The sequence below is a fragment of the Embiotoca jacksoni genome, unplaced genomic scaffold (assembly GCF_022577435.1).
Source record: "Embiotoca jacksoni isolate LCO1_2020_lvr unplaced genomic scaffold, fEmbJac1.0.p SCAF_3, whole genome shotgun sequence".
Lineage (NCBI taxonomy): Eukaryota > Metazoa > Chordata > Actinopteri > Embiotocidae > Embiotoca > Embiotoca jacksoni.
The window spans coordinates 23601255-23623294 of NW_027185381.1; the positions used below are offsets into that span (position 1 = coordinate 23601255).

Below are 22040 nucleotides of genomic sequence, written 5' to 3' on the forward strand. Positions count from 1 at the left end.
CTCGAAGGAAAGACGCGTATTACCCCAAACATGTCAAACTGTTACTTTAACGGGCCGCTTCCTCACGCTAATGCGTCGCTATGTGTGCAGAACCTGAAGTTCCTGAAGATGTTTCGGCATTCGCTGCCCCCGGATGAACTTTTAAATCCTCCCGATGGAAGAAAATGCAGCATATATATATATATATATATATATATATATATAGATGTATATGTTTAAAATCAGGAACACATCTCGAGTAACTCCGATCACTTTTCCCAATAACCTGTTGACTTTCCTTTTATTAGCTCGCACTTGTATTTTGGTATTTAGCGGCCACTTGTGCCCTCTCCATCTCCGCCTCGCCCTCGCCCCAAGAGGTAGCAGCCCTGCCCCCAACACTCCCCGCCCCCGTTTGGACCACCCGACCCGACCCGACCCGACCACCCCCCCAAAACCCCCCCCAAAAAAACCCTTCCAGTGAACCGTGGCACTTCATCTACTCGGCCTGCGCGTCGTAGTTGGCTCCACCCGCCTTCTTCAGCTCCGTGCGGATGTAGTCCTCCTCCAGTTCCCGCACATCGCTGATCATGAACTCCTTGGCAAAGTTCTGCGGAGACACAACACGTGTCGAGGTGAAGTTTTTCAGTCGTTGCATATTTTTAAAAAAAATTTTTTTTTAGCTGTTTTAAAATATTGTTTCCGAGAAAAGTCGACACGGTTTGGAGCTAATTGAAAGGAATTATGATTACGTCTGAAATGACCTCCTGTTTGTCACTGAAGTGGCTGCTCCTCCGTTAATTTAAATCCCTTCCCGAATCCCGAAGGTTTTTTTTTTTTTAATCTCCTGCATTTTATCAGCTCAGCGTAAAATCTGGAGCCGAAGTCAAAAATTGCTTTTGCCAATCTGATGTTAACGTCAACGTAAGAATTAATACAGGCAGCACATGTTTCAGAAGTCTAAAGAAAACCAAAACGTGTGACGATTCTCAGGAAAATTTTGAACTATCTCTTTTTTTTTTTCCCCCTCAGCAGATTTACGTTCATTAATTTGTATTCATGGGCTTTCTGAATGTCTATTAATGTTCCGGTTCAGCCTCATGCTAACTAGATTGTGGTTAAAATAATTCAAATCATACGTCCAAATGTTATCCGCCCAAATAATTGAAACTACGATAAGGAAATAGGCATTTCGCTGGTGTTGTGATGCTTTAGATTTCATTTATCCACCATACAGCGGCAAGAGTAGCGCTGGAGTAGTCTGCAGCGGATGCCATGACGTAAACGCGTCGATTGGATTCATGTAATTACTCTCAGTGGCAGAAGGGGGCGACAAACGTCCCGCACGGCAGGTTCAAGTAAAGGTTAAACAACAAAAATGAGCAGGAGCCAGAGGGAATATTTTATCCCCCACCTCCTCCTGTAACTTCAAATGTGGTTAAATTAAATATTAAAGGCACCATAAGGTACAATGGCGCTGTAGATCAATATTTTGATAAGTAGGCCACCATTTTATTTACATCTAATGGTCCATTAGTGCCAACATGATGGAAAAAGAAGCATTCACAGAGCATAAAGCTGCAGTAATTGATTTTTTTTTTTTTTGTTGCTCCATTTTGGTGCAATGGAACAAACTGTAAACACATTATCAAGCTTTATCAAAGTTTTTACACATCCAGCAGACACAAAGCAAAATGAGCATTCATAAAAATACAAAAATATTGACGAACGAAGCTTTATTATGTAATTTTGATAAACAATAAGCGATTTCTGGTTAATTAGTCGATGATTTTTGACTCTAGCACAACATCTTGTTTTTATACGTTTGTTTTGGCCCCACTGTTTCCTGTCCACTAACCACCAGCTTCCCCAAAGGAGCCATTACTTTAATTTCCCAAAAGAGTCTCTGACCTGCACGATATCTTTGACCAGCGTCTTGTCGGTGCTGATCTTGGCGCGCTGCAGCCCGCTGATGTTCTCACCGATCCAGGTGATGAGGGTGAACTTGGCTCGTTTGCTCATGGCGTCTCCCGTCGTGATCCGAAGGAAGCCGAACAGACGAGCGTCGTCTGAGGGGAAGAGAACACAAAGGACTGAATATAACGGAACAAAAGTGTTTTAACGAAATGCCGCATCTGCTGTTTGAAAAAATTGTAACCGATTGAACTTAGAAAGGAAATACGGTCACAACAGATCGGCACAATATTGCATTACAATCACTTAAGATACAGCTCCACATCTTGATAATCAATTCATTTTTTCAGTCAATTTTCTGGTTCCAGCTTTCAAATGTGCAAATTGAATGCTTTTCTATGTCAGATACCATTTTAAAACTGAACGTCTTTGTTTTTGACAAAAAAAACAACAACAACAAAAAAACATCGGAAGTCGTTTCCATGAGCTCTGGCAAACCATAACAGACATATATTTGTATAATTATAAAAAAAAAAAAAAAAAAACAGCTATAAAATCACCAGCATGTTAAGTGATGATGAATCTAATCGTTAGTTTTAGTCATTTTTCAAGCACAAGTCATTTAAAAGAAATCCCCACATTTGCAAGTTTCAACATCTCTAAAGTGAGTTTTTAAATTTTATTTATACATTTATTTTTAAATCAGAGAATGTCCACCGAGTTTCATTCATCGATTTAATCCGTGTCTGACTATCAGTTGAGGAGAATACTTCAAATTTGGGTCTCTCGCTGCAGCCCGTAAAAAAACAAACAAATCTGTGTTCGCACTGAATCACTTTTGTGTTTTGAATGAGGGAGAGGAAAGAGAAAGTTTACGTTGCAGTGCGAATGAATAAAAGTTTCTGCTTCTTTTTTTTTACCCCCCCTAATACGCTCAACCAGAGTGAGGCTTTGTGAGAGTGTGTCTGTACAACCAGGAAGTATTCAGGTCAGCAGACTAAATGAGTCAAATCTTTTGTGAGCATTTCAGTTGTGTCACAAACCTCCCAGTGGCCACGCCTGTCACTGTCGCGGTGGTCCACTGCAGTCTGAGAATAATGTCGGCGCACACACAGCCGGGCCCGACAAAGAAAATAAACAAAAAGAAAATCTGCCGCTGCTTTTGTTTGATTTGTATACCGTCAGGCTTCAGGCCTCCAAATCCTGTTTTCATGAACAAAAGCTGGCTTTCTATTGAACCAGGTTTTCTGAAGAAACTCTGAAGGAAAAGTGAATTAAAGCCTTGTTTTTAGTCACGACTTGTTAGGTTAAGATGAGGTGTCAATGGATAGTGGATCTATCAAACAGTAAATCAATAACTCATTTTTATACAAAAAATTCCAAGCATTTCCAGATTCTTATATGTACAGATTTGATGCTTTTCTTTGTCATATATATATATATATGTGAAATTTGTGTACATACATTTGAAGGCGTCCCCTTTAGATGTAGTAAATTATAAAAGGCATGATAAGGGCCTGATCATCTAATTGAGAAATGAATTGTCAGATGAATCGAAAATGAAAATAATCGTTAGCGGCGGCCCAGTCGAGATAGAAAATACATAATACTCCTATTCGTGTATGGAAATCATGTTTTTCTGCAAAAAATACAGACAGATTTGTACAACTTGTAAATTTTTTAAATGCAACAAGAGATTTTATGGCCACCTGCAGCAGAAACAAGCTGTCAACACAACACTGACCGAGCTTCCACTTTTTTAAGTTCATGCTAATTTGTTCGCAGACGGCAATTATGAAGCACCATTAGCAGTCATTTGGAGTTCATGGCCACCTGACATTCAGTCCTTTCTGGTGCCCACGAACGCCTGAGCAAAACATCGAGCCATTTAGAGATTATATAAACGCCACAGCAGCTCTGGAAAGATTTTTTTTGTCAAACTAGCATAAAAAAAAATAAATAAATAAAAAAAAAGCCCTTCAGTTTGATGAAGGACAGAATGAAATCCAAACAACTGAGAAGGCTGGAAGATGTTTTTTCACAATGTTTACTTGAGAAAAATGACTGAAACTTGTAATTATTTTAAATCATTGGTTAATCTGCTGGTTATTTAATAGATGTTTTGCATATAAAATGTCAGAAAATGAATACAAATGCCTGTTGAGGTTTCTCAAAACTCAAGGAAACATCCTCAGGACAAAGATATTCAATTTACAACAGTGTAACAAAGAAAAGCCTCTAAACTGCACATTTGAGAAACTGGAGCCAAGAAATTCTTTTTTTTTTTTTTTTCCCCCACAATATATTTTGGCAAAAAAAATTAAAAGAACTTCATCACATTATCTGCTGATTATTTCTTCCATTAATTTATGAGTAAATTATCTAACAAATAACAATAAGTATAGTTTCCCCCCCCCGACTTTTTGTGTCCAACCAACAGTCTAAAACCAAAAGAGCTTCAGAGTATGACCAAGAAAAGCATCAAATCTACACATTTGAGACGCGTGATGATCAGAATATTTGCCAATTAATCTGGTCATCGACTAATTGTTTCAGCTCCCATCACTCAGTCAGGAAGGCTGTGAACGACCGGGGTAGGTCAAGACTTCCAGTAATCCTACATCTGTGTTTATTGTCGCTTGTATCATCTGTAAGTGTTGTGAATACAAACTGACGTCGATAATTGTCATTTTAAAAAGAGTCCTCAGCGTTGACTTTATTGTGACGGGATATTTTCTGTCCTGGTTTATTAATAAACGAAGACGGATAAAAATAGTTGGGGAGATGCCATTATTATTATTATCATCATCGTTGTGACAGAAGAAGGCTGTCTCTTCCCTTCTTTTTTCCTCCTCACCACAACAACCATGACAAAGCCATAAATACCAGACCACAGCTACCAGCAGGACCTGGATCTTTACAACTTTGACCCAGTTAGTGATGCACTGGTTGTATTTAATACAGAAAAAAAAATAAATGACCAGCGCTCGAAAATATCACTTTTTAAAAATATCACCCTTTCGGCAGCAGCAGCAATTTTGAGCCAATTTCTCCGTTTTTACAAACCTCTATTTAACACAAAATATTATCTAATGGCTTAAATGGAAGAAGACAATTTGTACCTTTCAATTTATGATCATAAATCACCAAATGTATTTCCCTCTATGAAAATGGAGGACTTTGAAAACACTTAAAAAAAAAAAAAAGAAATTATATAAAGTTTATTTGGATGAAAACTTTTCTTGTTGCTCTGGTAATTAGTGATTTTTTTTTGGCACCTGTAAACTTTGTGAATCATCTTCCAGCCTGCATTTGTTTTACAGACCTCGTCAATGTCAAAATACTGACAACATGATGGTGCTCGTTTTCTATGGTACACTACGTAATTTGAATTTAATTGCTGGTGCTGTTTATGTGAATTGTTTTTTCCTTTATAAAACACTTTGCAACACTCCTGAAAGTTAAATTTGATGAACTGTAATTGTATCTGCGAGCGCTGAATCAACGCAGCTGGACTTGATTTGGATCTGAATTTGTCGAAGAAAATATCTCCTCACAACTATTTCACCACTTTCCCGAACAAATACACTCGTGTGCTCTTTCTTTGGGCGGTTCAGTTTCATTACGTAACATGAACAGATTACTCAGTATTATCTTCCAGATGTTCCTCACTTGTGTGAACGACAGACACACTGTATTCTCAGTGAGCTGCAGGGCAAAGATCCCCGTTTCCATCTGGATTTAACAGCCTCACAAACACATAAATCCAGGTGTAAATCTGTCTGAGACACAGTGAAGAAGACCTATTACAGGTTAGAGAGTGATTGGTGGAGGCGGTGAGTCACAATTTATTGATCAAAAGTCAGATTCTTGCACTAAAACTGCTGCAGTGCACCACTGATAGACAGCCAAAACGGTTCAGTTTGAAAGTTAAAGCACCACCAGGCAGCATTTTTTTTTTTTTTTTTTTTAAATCTACCATCAGTCTAAATCTCAAAGTGGAGCCGCAACGATGCAGCGACCCGGCAGCATCTCACAGGAGCCAGGCAGGGAAACATGAGCAGACTGGGTGCAGCTCACTGCAGGGAGCGCTGGAGGTGACAATATCGATCACGGCTGGATGTTTCATCTCTGACTGAAGGCGCTTTTTTAAAAAGGCGATAGATGGTTTCTGTGTCAACACGGGTCCGTGTGACGTAAATGTCGTCATCGACACAACAAACACACCGACTGCACACGTATGTATGCATGTCATGATATTATGTACAGTTGCAGATATTCAAGGAAACCAAGAATCACACAAAAATAATGCGAGTTTCCTGAAACCTTCCAAAAAACAAAAATCCATTTTTTAAGTGATCATTTTAAGCATTTGTCATTAAATCTGACTGAAAGTAAGTAAATAAAGTTAATACCGTTTATCATTATTTAGATTTGAATTTGTTAAAGAAGGTAAACTAATTTTACACACCAGCATCCACACACACTGCATAAAAGGGGTTTAAAGTAAATAAAATGGTTTGGGGTCAAGACATTGAATGATGTCATCTTGGACTCAATAGGTTGCAATGGGCACTTTTATTAGTGTTTTCTAATGTTTTTATAGACCAAACAACGAGTCAATTAATTGATAAAATAACTGGCAGATTACTTTATAATTAAAATAACTTATTAAAAAAAACCTGAAGCTGGGAAAATGTTAACGACATTTTCAGTAGGACATCCAGAAGCTTCAAGACTGTAGGCTGAGCTATATTGACAAAACGATCAAGTCTGAACTGGTTCTGAAGGTGTTAATAAGATCATTTAAGGTGCCGTTAAGAGGTTTTACAGTGAAAGCTGCGTTATCTTTATGAACCTGTCGAAGCAGCCGATAAGGACTGTTCTCAGATCAGAGCAGCCGCACATTAACAGGAGCAGCCACTGCATGAGTCTTATCAGTGCAGCTGGAAAAGGACATCACTAGTTTCAACACGCAGTCTCCTGATTCAACCAGACGCGCATTGTTCATCACCTCGGCCTATAAACAATACGGATATATTTATCAACGCACTTTTATCTCTCGCAGTCACTGTTTTATCTTCCACAGAGGAACTGGTACAAAAAGATTTACCTCGCCCACGCCCTCCCACTTCCTCCCTCTTCCACATTCTTCCTGGTTTATCTTCCCCTTAAGAGGCCACGCTGACTCGGCAGCCTGCTGCAGAGAAAACTACTCTGAAACTACCACAGTGATGACACGGCAAATTAAAGACTGGCCAGGAGAGTCGTTGTTCTGCGTAAACCGACTTCGTTTCAGCGGAGAAAAAAAAAAAAAAAAAAAAGAGAAAGAAAAAAGGTTGTTGGGTGACACCGCGCCTTCCTGTGGACGCTTCATTAGCACGCGCTCAGGTCCCTCCGAGAGCAGCTCGGAAACCAGAGACGTCTCCTGTGGACGGTGTCAGGTGGGTTTGGCGAGGAATGGTGTTACCAACGGGGTAACTGTGTCCCGAATTTGGTCTCGCTTTTATCTAAACTGGCTGACGGGGAGGACGAGGACAATGATGACAGTCGGTTGGATCCCCGAAGGATGAGTCTTAAATGATCTTATCAACCTTTTTTATATTGAGCCGTTCAGCCCCGTTACAATATATCTTAAAGCTACATTTCTTTGACATCTTCTGGATGTTCAGGTGTCCCCAGAGGATGTGTTGGATCAACCTATGAACTTTAGAGCGAACCGAGGCCAAGATTTTCACTTAAACACAGCAAATGCAAACCTCCAACAAACAGATTACTGTTAAATCTACTGAGCCTTTTTACGCTCCCCAGAGGATGGATGGTTTTTACTTTGAACACCACATAAGCCTCTCCGAGACAAATTTAATGTCAACCCATCCCATTTTGCGCAAGCAATTGCATTCCGAGCAAAAATGATGGATGCATTGACTGACATGTATAATTCCTCCTCTTGGGATCAAGAAAGTCTGAGACCAATTTTATGGTAACCTGTAATGTTGAGATATTTCAGCAGAGAAGTAAAAACTACAAAAAAAAAGGTCAGGGGATCAGTTGTCTGAGCCAAATTTAATGATAATCATTCCATATTTTTATGCAATTCCAGTCTGGACAAAGGTGGTGAATTCACCCACTGACAGTTATGATTTATCCTCTGAGGATCTTGCATATTTGAACCCAATTTCACGACAGTCGTAACAAGACTTGTTTAAACCAAAAACAATAACTTTATGTTGGCGATACATGAAAATAAAAGGTCAACCGTAAAGAGGATTGCACTAAATTAAATGGCAATCCATTTGATATTTGACAATGAAAGTTAATCTGGATGGACTGGTGGACGGACGAACCGATGTTTACAGTTTATCCTGAGAGGGACATGAATGTTGGAACCAAATTTCATGCTAATCCGCGGAATAGTTTTTGTAATATGTCAGTCTAAATCCCGAAGCTGGTGGTACTACAAAAAAATTAATCCGAGGATTACTTAAGTCAATAAGGATTCATCCTCTGGGGATCTGAAATACCTGAACCGAATTTCACAGCAAGCCATCAAACAGTCGTTAAAACCAAAAGACATTAACTGTAGTCATAGATGGAAAGTTAAAAAAAAAAAAAAAAAACCTCATTGAAGACATGATTTATCCTCTGGGGATCATTAACATCTAACCTTTTTGCCCAATCCATCCAGAAGCTCTTGAGGTATTCAATTCGTAACATGAAAACGTTGACCAGCAGGTGACGCTTAAGGACAAGTCAGGGGGATCATCAAAGTCCGTCAAAGATTAATGGTAATCCATTTAATACTAATCAAACAATTTCAGACTGGACAAAAGCATTGAATGAACTGGACGAACGTGGTTAAAAACAAAACAAAAAACATTTGAAATGTAACTGGAAGACCGAAAACCTGAGAATCACCTTCCCATCGAGGGACATTCAGGACCGAGTTTACTTAAGCTTGTAGTTTGGTGACCTACAATGAATAATAAATGACTCAGTAACTAAGTCACTGGCTGATGCAACATTTTGTCTGAAGAAATCGGGTTTAAATTTCTGAAATTAGATAGAACAAGGAAATGGGAACAATCCCCCACCCCACCCTCCGCATGCACCATCTTTCCATTTTTATTTCCTGCCCCTGAAGTTAAGGATCAATATGTTAGAGGAGTTCTCTTTACTTGAACTCATTGAATTATCAGTATGCATCAGCTCCTCCTACATTCACAGGGGGGTGGGGTGGGGGTGGGGGGGTTTCTGCAGAGTTACAACTTCACTGCTAAATAAGGAAAACGAGCTCACAAACGCCAGACGTGCGTCAGTCATCTACGGACAGGAACCAACGACAACCGCTTCAGCCGAGCTGTTTCGTACGTTAAGCGCAACAATAAAAAGGGGCGATTTCGACATAGGAATGCGGGCTCTGAAATATCAGAAGGGAAGGAGAGGGGGGGGAAGAAAGAAGAAAAAAAAAGAAAAAGCACAGGAGTACAGCCCTGAGGCAGCGAGCTTTAAAAGCCAACAAGAGCAAGCGTCAGAAACTGCCACACCCAACATCTGAGCAGATGCTTCACTCCCTCGAGAGGAGAACTTCCATCCGAGAGTGACTTTTATTTCATCTATACATAAAATACTTAAAAATCACTGATCTGGTGGTAAAAAGCACGTACACAATGAGATAAGAGGGGAAAACGTCTGTATTTCTTTCATCAAGCTGTGTGTGTGTGTGTGTGTGTAGGCTTTTTTTTTTGTGTGAAAAATTCATGAACGTCAACAAGTAAGAGGAGAAAACTTAAAAGTTGACATGTTCACACCGATACACAAAATGTTTACTTGAAGTGTTACACCTTGTAAAAAAAAAAAAATATTGTACAACAAGATTATGCAATGCATACTGTCCTGAAGTGCTTTGACAGGGCTCAAGGCCAATGGGTGACAGAGCAGAGTCTTAAGAGATTAGTGCCCTGCCAAGTCGAGCTGTGGAGCATATAGGCTTCAACCCGTCCAGAGAAGCAAATCTACACCAGGTGTTACACAATTACAATGGTACATTTAAAAATAATAATAAAAAGAAGAAAAAAAAAATGCTCTTTACCTGTGCACATCCTCTTGAAGTCCTCATAGTCGGTCCCTTGTCCTCCAGGCACGATCATAGGGCCCTCATATTTAAACACAGCCCTGCAACATACACAGTGGTGTTATTACTACACGTCTCATGAGCTGTTGATTCAGTCATTTCCATTCTGTGCACACAAGAAACCATTTTGCAAGCCGGAGCAATGCACAAAAAAACGCCCATTGCAAGGTGGCAGCTGTGCATCAGCCATGTGTGAGTGTCACCACTATATATCCTCACTGAATACAGGACAAAGGAAATTACTTCTGCCCCGTTGGGCCTGATAACTGTGCAGTGTGTGACCGCTAAGCAGCCAGAATACAGATCAGCCACATCTGAGGGACGGGGGTACCGAAAGCCGGCGTGTATTTGAGACAATACTGCAGTAAAGCACAAGCTCTGGAAGTTATCGAGTGCGAAAACAATTCACAACGTGCCATTCATTCTTGCGCATTTTTTTTCGGCGAAAGCAGGTGTAACTGCATTTGAAATATAAGGCGATTTAAAGTCGCCATGCCTAAATGCGTGAGATCACGGGTCATAAAATGCAAGTAGATGGTATTTTATCGATCTTTAGTGATCTATTTTCAATTCGGCATGTATCTAGTGAGCAAAACTGCGCTCATTTGAATAAAATGTTAACTTAAAAGAAGGTCCGCCTCTTGTTTTTTTTTTTTCACCCATCTCCAAACGAAAAGTCGGCGCAGTGGGCGGTAACACGTTGTGTGAATTACACTTTAAACCAAGATTAGATTAAATTACGAGCTTTTTTTTTTTTTTTTTTGGAGTATTATTTAGCTGCCGAAGTATATACAGGTTAAAAAAAACCCGGTGTTTTATATTTTTGACGCAATAATTTTGCGTATTTAAGCGCCAACACAAAAATAGCCTCATTCTCCAACGGAGTATGGATAACGCAACCGTGTCCGCACACTCACCAATTAGTGTCCGTGTTATCGTCTCTGACTTGGTTGTAAGCCTCTCTGCAAGCCTCTTTATCGATCTGGGTTGCCATTTTTCTTTTTTTTTTTTCTTTTTTTTTGGGGGGGGGTGAACAGGAGTCGAAGTCGGCGTTTGAATCGGTCCAAACCGGGGAGAGCGAAGCAACGCGGCGATTTACAGCAGCTGACTTGCACGGTTGATGCAGCACGTCAGACAACTACAAACTGATGACGTTACGCAAAACAAGGCTTCCAGGAGAAAATCACGACCACTTTGCGCTGCAAACGAAACGAGCCGGGTCAAGACTTAATGGGAAAAGACGGCTCCTCTTCTGGCAGCTCGGTTCATTTCCTGGATATCACCGCTTTTTATGGGCGTTGGTGGTGTTAGTCAATCAGGTTTGCCGGCAGACAGACAGAGAAGTCCTCCAGACGCTATGCATTCACCTCCTCCTGGTCAATGATCGTCTGTGAAGGGCCACTTGTCAAGACAGACAAGTAGTTGCAGCTACGACTTCCGGCGAGGACTTTCAAAATAAACCACACACACACACACACACAAAAAAAAAAAAACGCAGTAGAGAGAATCTGACGCCCAAATGTGATTTGAAATTCAGTTTTGCACCAGTTTCAGACTTTTAAGACATCTTAACTTACCACAAAACCCTATATTATGGAAATTAGTAAGTTTTTTTTTCAGAGAAACTAGTACTGGAAAAGAGAATGACTTGTTATGTAAAGGTTATCCACTTTTTTTTTTTTTGGTTTTGTAGAATTAATTTTTTTTTTATTTTTTTTTAAAAGCAAAGCAAAGCAAAATCTTAAAATCATACTGTAAATAAAAGAAGCCATAAAAATCAATCTAAAAAGCTAACCAGCTAAGAGCTAAGTAGTCTCGCTTAGCAGAGTAGCCTCCAACTATAGTGGATTTCATGTGATGAACTGCCTTTAAATCACATATTTTATTGTTTTTATTTCACGAGTTAATTAGAAAGGAGAGCTGATAAAGAAACAACTCATTTTAGATACTGCGTTGTGCACTTTACATGCTTCAAATATTCAAAACTGAGTTAGAAATTAGACCCAAGATCACAAATTTCTTTTAAGAAAATATTTTACCATAGAAATGTGTATTTTTCTCTTTTGAGATTTCGCTTCAGTTATAGGCTATGTGAGAACTGTTATGGAAATGAAAGCAGCAGTGGAGAAATATATTTTTAAGGTATGTCTCGATCCCTTTTTTTTACATGAATACACGTCCCAAAACAATCTTACGCCGAACAGAAATTACCCCACGCAAACAGGATGTACTTGAGGAGCATGGGATTTGATATTCATTTTACTAGTCCTTACGCTGAATACTTATTTATGCAGGTTATCTATTTGTTTACATTGGAAACCAAACTGCTGCTATAATAACATTCGACAAAAAAGGGGGAAAATAAGCCAAAAACTAAACAGAGGAGCATGGGCAATATATGGAAGTAAACATACAAAAAAAACCTGCCACCCAGGACAAAGAAGATAAATTGTAAAATGCATATAATGATGTGAATAATAATGTGTATAACTGAGACATGCTGTAAGGAATTACAGCTGTTTTGCTTTTATACCTCAGAAGATGCAAAAGGCCTTCAGACTCATCAGACGTCATCACTCTTTCGTCAGCGATTGTTTTTTTTTTATTCTGAAGGCAAAACAACTAACTTCCGGTTTTTCTTTCGCTAAGCAGTGCCGCTTTATACAGCAAACTGTATTGCCATTCATTTCCTTTTATTTGTTTTATTTCAGTTGATTTGAATAAATAATATACTTGTCCATGAACGCCAATTAAATTAAAAAAACACGCTCTCAGACGCACGAGGTTATACAGAACAAAGGATGCTGTTGCAACGCAAAGCCAGTGTGGCTGCTTTAATAACTTCAATACAGTACAAACTTGCACGTAAACACAAAAGTGCAGCGTAGTGTTTGTCGGCCAGGGGCGAGGTTTCATGTGTATGTAAGCTGCATATGAAATTCAGTGATGTGGTGTCAAGAGTGCACAAAAGGTCAAAGGTCACCTTCCTCCCTCCTGGGAGTCCATCAGCTCCACCAGCTTTCAAATCACCGACACTGATGCGGACTGAGGAGCGACCACCACCACCACCAACACCACCTCCTCCTTCATCTACATTGTCTGGTGCTGCGTCATCCTGCCACCTGCTGGTCCACAGACGGCCCTTCACACCTGACTGTGCACATCGACGTCTTGGTGACACTCTGCAAGGAAATATTAAAACCCACATACTACAAACGTGTTTGGATATCAACGTTGAAGGACATTTTGAAACATGTGCAAAGGGAGACCGCAGATAAGGGTCATTTTTTTTTAGCTTGCTTGAACTTTATCAAAACAGGAAAGTTTTAAGTTTCGTGTTGAATATAAAGAGCATGTCTGACCCCGGGAACCCAAACTGGGAGCTGGTTTCATAGAAGAAGGGTCTGAAAACTAAAGTCTCTGCGTCTCATTCGACTCCTGGGAAATCTTTAATACAAGATGGAGCATGATTATGAAGGGGATTTGGCCAATAGTCATTTTTATCCTCCATATTATAGGAGGCCAGTGAGGGGGAAGATGAAATGGGGGGGGAAATGTTCTCTCTCTTGTCAAATCCCCATCAGCACTCCTGCAGCAGCGATCTGAGTCAGCTGGAGGCTTTTCAGAGAGCCACCAAGACATCCTGACAACAAAGACTTACAGCAGTACAGCCAGGAAGTAACAAATACTTGGATTAATTTCCCAGCATTGCTGCGACACAGGGTGTTCCTGATACTGGCACAAATTAAAGAAGGATTTTTCAAGAGCATTGCTTTACGTGCGAGTTAAATACATATCCTCTGTAAAATAAAATGATTCCTCCCAGTGGTGCTGGAGGCCAAGACAATGTCATCCGAAGTAAACAATATGGTTGTGTAAAGATGTTATAAGGGGTTAAGGACCAAATTCAATAACTTCAGTTTTGTCTGCATGCGTGAAAATTGACTAACAGATTTGTTTCATCCGGTAATACTTTTAGCCATGTATTTCAAACCTGAGTAATTATTTGATTATTATTATTATTAGCAGTTTTAATAATTTACCACTACTTTGCTCTTTACTGTATAATTTATCGACACAATTTTAGAGTTAGGCTGTTCAAGATGTTTTTACTTTAAGTCACGTATTTTTAGCATCTAATAATTATTAAGCAACCAATTCAACTGTGTATCCATTACTTCCTCCTTCAGTGTTTCAGCTGTTAGATCCTTTTATGAGGATCTTGTTTATATTAGTCTGTAAAGTGTGTCGTCATCTTGTTTACGTTCACACACTGCATCCTTTTTGACAGAAATGAGCTCCGACGTCCGAGTTCATTATCACCTAATTACCAGCATTGATCGGAGAATAATTCGGTGACATTTCGAGTCTTGAATGTGCTCTCGAACAGCTCGTTGTGATTGGTCGCTCTCAGCATCGTTAAGACAGCTGATGTCAATGACAATATCCGGTTGAAAGGTTTTGACTTCAAAATAAAATGGTAAATTGAGAGGGCTTTTTTTTTTTTTTTTTTTAAATTAGACATTTTTGGTGACAAACCACTGTTTTCTTTGGACCCAACAAACCCTCTAATTTGATCGGATGCTTAGCTTTTTCTTTGTACTTTTTAAAAAAAAATAATTTTTTGTTGAAAATTGATTAGAGATGTAACAATTAGTCGGTCAGTATACAAATAAGTTGGTTAAATATTTGATGAAATTATTCCTAATATAATGAAGTTCAATTTCATTTGAAATTCCTATGAAAGTATTTCTTTTTTTCTTTAGTCATTTATGATTTCACACTAAACATTATTGGTAATTGGACTTTTGACTTTAAGATGCGATGGGCTTTTTTTGGTGAAAATTTTCTGATAGACTTAACAATTAATAAAAAAAAAAAAAAGTATATATATTTTGATAATCAAATTATTGTTGGATTTTTCAATCAGAATTAGCAATCAAAGCCAAATTCCAGCCATCAAATGAAAGATTTTGTCATTTATGATGGTAAATTAAATACTTTGGGATATTTGGATATATTGTAGAACAAAACAAGACGTTAAAAAATATCACAAATGATTCAAGTTGTGAGGTGTACACGGGTACATTTGACAACTAATTGAAACTTCATGATCAAATAATTATGACTTTTAAGTTAAAACGTCTCCTTTCCTTCTCTAAAGATGTCTCAATATTCATAAAATGTACACTTTATTTTGAAAACCAAAACCGGATGTGCCTATGTTTGGTCAGCAACCGAGTTAGATGACGATATGCTACATGGTCCAGCTGTTTCCGCGGCCTAATAAACAGCGTGTTAACGGTAATATGTGTCAGTAAGAAGAAAATGAGTTAAAAGAGGATTTTGCAGGAGGCGGTGCAGTTTGTGACGTCGTTAAAAAAAAAAAAAAAAATTTAAAAAAAAAATCGCATTTTGATCGTTTTTCTCGCAAACAATGCGGCTGTTTCTCTTTCTTGTGCTAAAACTGCGGTAGCGAGAGATGCTGTTGACGGAATCACAGAGTAACCAGCTGTGTTTTGATCCATCAAACGTCCAGATGTGAGCACCGTTTAGTTTATAACGAACGACGTCCAAGCAGAAAGTGACTCTTGACATTTGTAGGATGAGAAACAAACACGAGTCAAGTTCTCTAGTTTCGATTCCGCAGTTTGTTCCTGGTCTAAAAAAGAAACGTCATTGTTGTATTTGCATAAGCTCTTGTGGTTACCTTTGTACAAAACCCACAATAATAAGTAGTTTATTAAGGTAAAAAAAAAAAAGAAAGAAAGATTGCTTTCATTATCGATTAGTTTAAATCCCCCAAATATTCAGAAGCAAAACTTCCTTTAGGCAGCAAATATTTCAGCCCTTTGTTTTACCATTTTATCTATAAAAATGACTCAAGCAATTATTCGGTTTTTACAGCAGTGGGAATGTAGGTGTGGATGATTTTTTTTCTTTTTTTTTTTTTTTCTGTGCATCAGTTATTTGTTTTAGCTTTAACAGTAACACCAGTGTGTGTTTGTGTCCTTTAGATGATGCCTGTCTGAGGGGACATAATGGACAAACCGAGCAGGGTGTGTCGGCCCCAGCGGATCAGTGAATCGTCCAAGGTCAGTGTGAGTGTGTGTGTGTTTACTGTCGAGTGACAAAGAAAAGCATTAATTCCTCGTATTTCAGAAGCAAGAAACAAAAAATATGTCAGTTTTTACCTAAAAATATCAAATAAAATTGTTTCAGATCAATCGACTCCATTTTATAGCTCCGCTCGGACTGTTTTCAGCGCTGAATAGTGTCTCCACTAAGCTGAAAGTCAAAATCTGGAGCAAAAAAACCCACTGTCAAATACCCTTCTACTGTTTATGAAGCTTAAACATCATCAGCAGCCAGCAATAACCGAACACTTTGATCCATGAAGAACTTCCATCTGGATTTTGACAGTTGGACGTAGTTAAATGGTGTTTTAGCGACTGAATCAAACTGAAACAGTAAAACTGAGCCCGTTAATGTGTCTACGGAGACTCTCTGATTTTAACATTGCACTCTCCACCTCTGTTGCAGAGATTAAAATAAAACAATGTTTAACAGCTTTGCAACAAACCAAATTTTCAAACGCATGCCGGGATAACTCGTGGGTTTTTTTTCCATCACAGTTGCGCGACTCTTTGTTTCCCTTAATCTCTACAACAAGTGAAGGAGAGTAATGTCAACATGAATTATCCTTTGAACCCATTGAGAGTGAGGTTGTTGTTTTTTTTTGTTTTTTTTTAAGACCTTTAACGGACTTGCTGTCGGTCAGGTCTTCCGCTGGGCGGATCAGGCCGCGGAGCTGCTGCAGGGCCTCAACGAGCAGCGGCAGCACAGCCGGTTCTGCGACGTGGTGCTGGTGGCCGACGACCAGCGGGTCCCCGCTCACCGGGCCCTCCTGGCCGTCTCCAGCCCGTACTTCAACGCCATGTTCACCCTGGGTATGAGGGAGGAGCACCAGCAGGAGGTAAAAACACAGGAGAACACCGCCAGGGAAAAGAGGGAGATTTCGGTGTAAAAACTACACAGACAGTGAAGAAAAAGGGTTTGAAGTTTGAGTGCAACAGGGAAAGTCTCTTAATATTTTGATCGCACCTCGTAGATGCAGGGTTTTCCATATAACTACAAGAGAGGTGCAGCTTACTTCACCAGTGAGCAGATATATAAATATTGTAACAATAACAGTCCAGAAAGAAATGGAAAACACTGGTGCGATCTCATATAAACCTTCTTCTTCATTTGAAACTTATTATCGTCTATTTTTCTATTGGATGCTGCGAATGTTTGCGTGTACATTTTGCTGCATCCTTTCTCTCGTTACATTTCACACAAACATGATGGATTAATTATCAAGCTGTGTGAAGGAACTGGGTCTGTATGGGATTTTCCTCAGGCACTGCTCTGAACTGTTAATGAAGACCCAGTAGGGTTGAAGCGTCTGCCTCTGCAGAGTAGATCATTTGCGGGAGCCTTTGTTTCTTTGTCTTTACACTATTTTTCTTGCATTCCTTTCCTCTTATTTTTTTCTGCCTTAGTTTCAAAGTAAATTATTAATAGTGAAGTCAGGCTGTGATGAATGTGTCGTTGGATACAGAATATCATATTAAACACGGTACCCGACAGACTCGTCCTCCTCCTGTCTGCAGGTGGAGCTGGTCGGGATGTCCTTCATCGGTCTGAAGGCCGTGGTGGACTTCCTGTACAGCGGCGAGCTGCCACTGGATGGAGGAAACATTGACTACGTGCTGGAAGCGTCTCACCTCCTGCAGGTAAGAAAGGCCGAAACTCAGCAATGAGAATTCATCACCTTCTCACGTTTATTAAAATAAACTGGACCCGTTATTAACCTGTTCCTGCAGCAGCTTTAATAACTCGTCATGTTAATTGTCATTTTAAGAAGTCCATTAAATTTAATATAAATTGGATTAAATTTAAGATTTCTTTTGGATATTTTTCTATATTGGTTACTTTTACTTTCAATACTTTTAAGTACGTTCTACTTCTAACTGACTGTTTTTACAGTGTGATATTAGTATTTAAGAAAAACGGAATACTTTCTCGACCAATCAATAAGAAGCATTGTTTGTATCGTGGTTAGAAAAGTTATGTTGCCTTTTAATTGCTAAAAAAAACACACAAAAAAACTGCGTCATCAATGGTGGAAACAAAAACATTCCTTATTTATCTCTCTCTCAGTCCAGTTAAGAATGAAGATGAGTCTCACTGGCATATGATAAATATATAAATATATGATGTTCAGGTGTGTCGAGCGGTGGATTTCTGCTGCCAGTACCTGGAGCGGGAGGTGAGCGAGGACAACTACTTGTACCTGCAGGAGCTGTCGCTGCTCTACAGCCTGGAGCGGCTCGACGCCTTCATCGACCGCTTCATCCTCGCACGCTTCGCCACGCTCTCCTTCACCCCCGACTTCCTCCGCAACATCCCTCTACACAAGCTCACCTCCTACCTGTCCAGCGGCCAGGTGAGTCCTTGCCGCGCGTCGACAGCTAACGAAGCACTCTCGCGACGAGAGGAGCCGAGCGAGGAGCCCCCCCCCCCCCCCCCCATCACTAATCTCCGAGCTCCCTTTCCCCCTCCGTGAGGTTCAGCACGACGGCGAGCAGGCGCTCCTCCAGGCCTCCCTGCAGTGGCTCAGCCAGACGCCCGAGCGGACGTCCCACGCCAGGCAGCTCCTCTCCCACATCCGCTTCCCTCTGATGCCGACGGGGGACCTGGTGGGCCGGGTGCTGCCGGCGGTGCGGGCCCTGCTGCCGGGGGAGGCCGGCTGCGAGGCCCTGGTGGAGGAGGCGCTGGGGTACCACGCCCGGCCCAGCGCTCAGCCGCTCCTGCAAACCGGACGCACCACGCTGAGGGGAGGAGTGGAGCGGCTGCTGCTCATCGGAGGAGAGGTACCGACGGACGATTTCATTTCTCATGACGACGGCGTTCGGTTTTGCCGTTTGCGTCGTTTTAGCTTGAGATTACGAGACATGAGAGTTTGTTGTAATATTTCAGACTTGCTTGCAGAGCTTGTCCTGCCAAAACCCAACAAACGAAAACATGATTTAGAAATGACCCACGATCCACGAACAGACAGCGTGGGATTTACCAAATACAAAACACAATGAACAAACAAATACAATATTTCTATTACATTTTGCTTCAGAAACAAGTACTTCACTTCTTACAAGTACAGAAATATCATGACTTTTGGCAGCAGGTGGCACAATGAGTCATATTAAACATGCCGATATATTAGAAATATGTGTTGTATTTGTTTCATTGATGTGTTTTGTATTTGTGAACCACAGTGTTTGTTCATGAATCTTAGGGATTTATTTATAAAAGTTTTTTTTCTGTTTGTCGGGTTTTGACAATTATGATTTTGGCAGGAAATTGTGAGACTCGCACCTGTAAGATTTGAGATCAAACGATTGAGATAACACTTTTTTTTTTTTTTTTTACAAACTGGAGCGACAGAAACTCTTCTAACTCAGCTGGATCGAAAGCTCACTTTGTCCTCGTTCTGCCTGTCAAGGTGTCGGAGTGGGGGGAGGAGCTGAGCGCCAACGTTTGCCGGCTGGACGGTGAAACGGGAAGCTGGGAGGTGGAGACGGAGCTGCCGGCCAAGCGCAGCCACCACTGCCTGGCGGTGCTCGGGGACTTCATCTTCGCCGCCGGCGGGAGCTCGTCCAGGGACAACGGCGGAGACGCCGCCTGTAACCTCCTGTACCGATACGACCCCCGCCACAACCAGTGGACCAGGGTAGAGTCCATGTTCACCGTCTGTTCATTTCCCTTCCCGGTTTGTCGTCGTTGTCTTTAGTGACGGCGTGATGTTTCTCCAGGGTGCTCCGATGAACCAGCGGCGGGTGGACTTCTACCTCGGGGCGGTGGGAGAGTCCCTGATCGCCGTTGGAGGGAGGAATGACACCGGAGCTTTGTCCACTGTTGAGATCTACTGTCCCGCTGAGGACTGCTGGTCCTACGTGGCAGGACTGCCCAGGTAGGACCGCGTTACCGCCGGCTCTGCTGCTGTTTTCATGGAGGTACTTCTCTGATGGATGCAGTATGGTGACCATCGGTATAAGTATTTACGGAAAACGAGAAAACAAAGAGAAATGTTCTCCTTAATAGTACGAGATCATGTTGGGGCTCTTGAGCGAGCGGTTTTGATGGCGTCCTTGTTACAGAAAGTCAATTTACACATGCTGGGAGGTTTCAACGCGTGTCAGATATCTCCTATCTTACATTTGGCCTTCATGAATTCTGTCTGTTGCAGGTTCACTTACGGCCATGCTGGGACGGTGCACCGCGGCGTCGTCTACATCTCAGGCGGTCACGACTACCAGATCGGCCCGTACCGCCGCGACGTCCTGAGCTACGATCCGTCACGGGACGGCGACGTGTGGGTGGAACGGCAGGCCATGTCTCTGGCCCGCGGCTGGCACTGCATGGCCTCCCTCGACCACCTCATCTACGCCGTGGGAGGCAGCGACGACCACGAGGACACCACAGAGCGCTTCGACATCCTGCCGGTGGAGTCCTACGACCCTCGCAGCGGCCAGTGGACGCAGATTGCGCCACTGCTGCTGCCCAACAGCGAGGCGGGGCTCGCCGTCTGGGCGGGGAGGATCTATGTACTCGGGGGCTACAGCTGGGAGAGCATGGCGTTCTCCAGGGCCACGCAGGTGTACGATGCCGACAAGGGCTCGTGGTCCAGAGGGCCCGACCTGCCCAAGCGCATCGCAGGGGCCTCGGCATGCGTGTGCATCGTGAAGCCCTCACCGTTATCAGCCTCTCCGGAGAAGAAGAAGAAGATGGGGCGGGGTGTGAAGGGAAGGTCACACCCCACGTAACAACCGGGATGAAGGACTTCGGTCTTAAACGGACTCCTGATCATTTTGTCTCTGTAAAAAGTACGCTTCAGCATTCAGGTGCCTGTCTGTCTTTGTAAAATCAAGAAATGAGAGTTAGTCGCAGCTCAAAAGGGCAACTGGTAAGCCAGTATTATGTAGATTCAGTCCAGTCTGCGCAGCGGACAAATCTACATCATGTAGACTAGAAAGCCATCCGAGAAGTTTACTTAAACCTGGATATACAGTACGTCCGCATTCTTTTATACAGCGCTGAAAAACAACAACCTGAGTTCACGACAGTGTCACTGAAATGTGGGCTCAGCATAATGAGACAGCAGGACATGGAACAACAGTCAACCATCTGTTAACCAGCCAACATCTTGATTGGCCCTTTAATTGTTGCATATTAAAACCGGGTCAAAACTGTGTTCCAGAGACAAAAAAAAAAGTGAAGTGGTGCATTATGGGTAGAACCCCAGAACTTTAACATTTGTCCAATCACAGCTTAGCAACTGTATCCAAGCACGTCTTTTCAGCGAGGTGTCATTTATAACCTCATTTCTGCCTTGAAGCCATGGATTGATTTCTCAACGGGCCAACTGGGCACAAGTCCAGGGGTGAATGGCCCCACATGCAAAAAACAAAGAAAAATAAGAAGCTAAACCACCACAAAGGCGCAAAACGACTGAAAGGAGACGCGAAGTGACAACAAGGAGGTGCAAAAAAAACACCAAACACAGAGACACAAATCAGCGCCTGCAGCGGAACTGAGGTTCGTTTCCAAGTCTGTGCCCGGACGCCCGCTGTCTTATGATCTGTCCCTGCTTATCAAAGACTTTGTATCCACTGCTACTAAAGTACAGTTATATACATGTAAGTTATTTATTTGTTATTTTAGAAGTACATAGACAGATTAGAAGTGACCTGCAGACCGAAAACAGCCTCGTCTGTACTGTCGCACACCAAAGCACAATCTCTTGCTGAGAAATTGTTCAAGTGGTTTTTTTTTTTTTACAACTTTAACACATCTTAATGTGCTCAGTACTGATCATTGTAATAAAGCTGCAGGATTATTGGTTGAACTGTGCATTTGCAGGTTTTACCTCGAATTAAAAACTCGAGAGCTTATCTAAGAGCTTATCAGG

At 41.4% G+C, this 22040-nt stretch overlaps 2 protein-coding genes across 7 annotated transcripts; one reads left to right on the top strand and one right to left on the bottom strand.

The window, feature by feature from the left end:
* Positions 1 to 442: 442 nt before the first annotated feature.
* cotl1 (coactosin-like F-actin binding protein 1) lies at positions 443 to 11427 on the bottom strand. Its single transcript, XM_069163345.1, has 4 exons — positions 10945 to 11427; positions 9986 to 10068; positions 1891 to 2048; positions 443 to 589 (listed from the first exon to the last, which is right to left on the bottom strand). Exons 1-4 carry the CDS (start codon positions 11019 to 11021, stop codon positions 479 to 481), a joined length of 429 nt encoding a protein of 142 aa, XP_069019446.1. The 5' UTR covers positions 11022 to 11427; the 3' UTR covers positions 443 to 478.
* A 3840-nt stretch (positions 11428 to 15267) lies between these two features.
* On the top strand, positions 15268 to 21977 carry klhl36 (kelch-like family member 36). 6 transcript variants are annotated; one of them, XM_069162906.1, is made up of 9 exons: positions 15268 to 15948; positions 16045 to 16122; positions 16782 to 17003; positions 17683 to 17805; positions 18297 to 18518; positions 18640 to 18945; positions 19575 to 19802; positions 19885 to 20042; positions 20319 to 21977. In XM_069162906.1, exons 2-9 carry the CDS (start codon positions 16069 to 16071, stop codon positions 20893 to 20895), a joined length of 1890 nt encoding a protein of 629 aa, XP_069019007.1. In that variant the 5' UTR covers positions 15268 to 15948; positions 16045 to 16068; the 3' UTR covers positions 20896 to 21977. The 6 variants fall into 6 exon arrangements, with proteins under 6 accessions (XP_069019007.1, XP_069019010.1, XP_069019011.1 ...); XM_069162909.1 differs by having other exon boundaries at positions 18646 to 18945; XM_069162910.1 differs by having other exon boundaries at positions 16809 to 17003.
* The last annotated feature ends 63 nt before the right edge of the window (positions 21978 to 22040 follow it).

Excerpts from the sequence above, each read along its gene's own strand:
- cotl1 (XM_069163345.1), bottom strand. The coding sequence starts at position 11,021 with ATGGCAACCCAGATCGATAAAGAGGCTTGCAGAGAGGCTTACAACCAA. Across the intron at positions 10,069-10,944 it reads GATAACACGGACACTAATTG|GGCTGTGTTTAAATATGAGG; the intron begins GTGAGTGTGCGG and ends TGTATGTTGCAG. Across the intron at positions 2,049-9,985 it reads CTTCAAGAGGATGTGCACAG|ACGACGCTCGTCTGTTCGGC; the intron begins GTAAAGAGCATT and ends TCTTCCCCTCAG.
- klhl36 (XM_069162906.1), top strand. The coding sequence starts at position 16,069 with ATGGACAAACCGAGCAGGGTGTGTCGGCCCCAGCGGATCAGTGAATCG. Across the intron at positions 16,123-16,781 it reads GGATCAGTGAATCGTCCAAG|ACCTTTAACGGACTTGCTGT; the intron begins GTCAGTGTGAGT and ends TTTTTTTTTAAG. Across the intron at positions 19,803-19,884 it reads GCCACAACCAGTGGACCAGG|GGTGCTCCGATGAACCAGCG; the intron begins GTAGAGTCCATG and ends ATGTTTCTCCAG.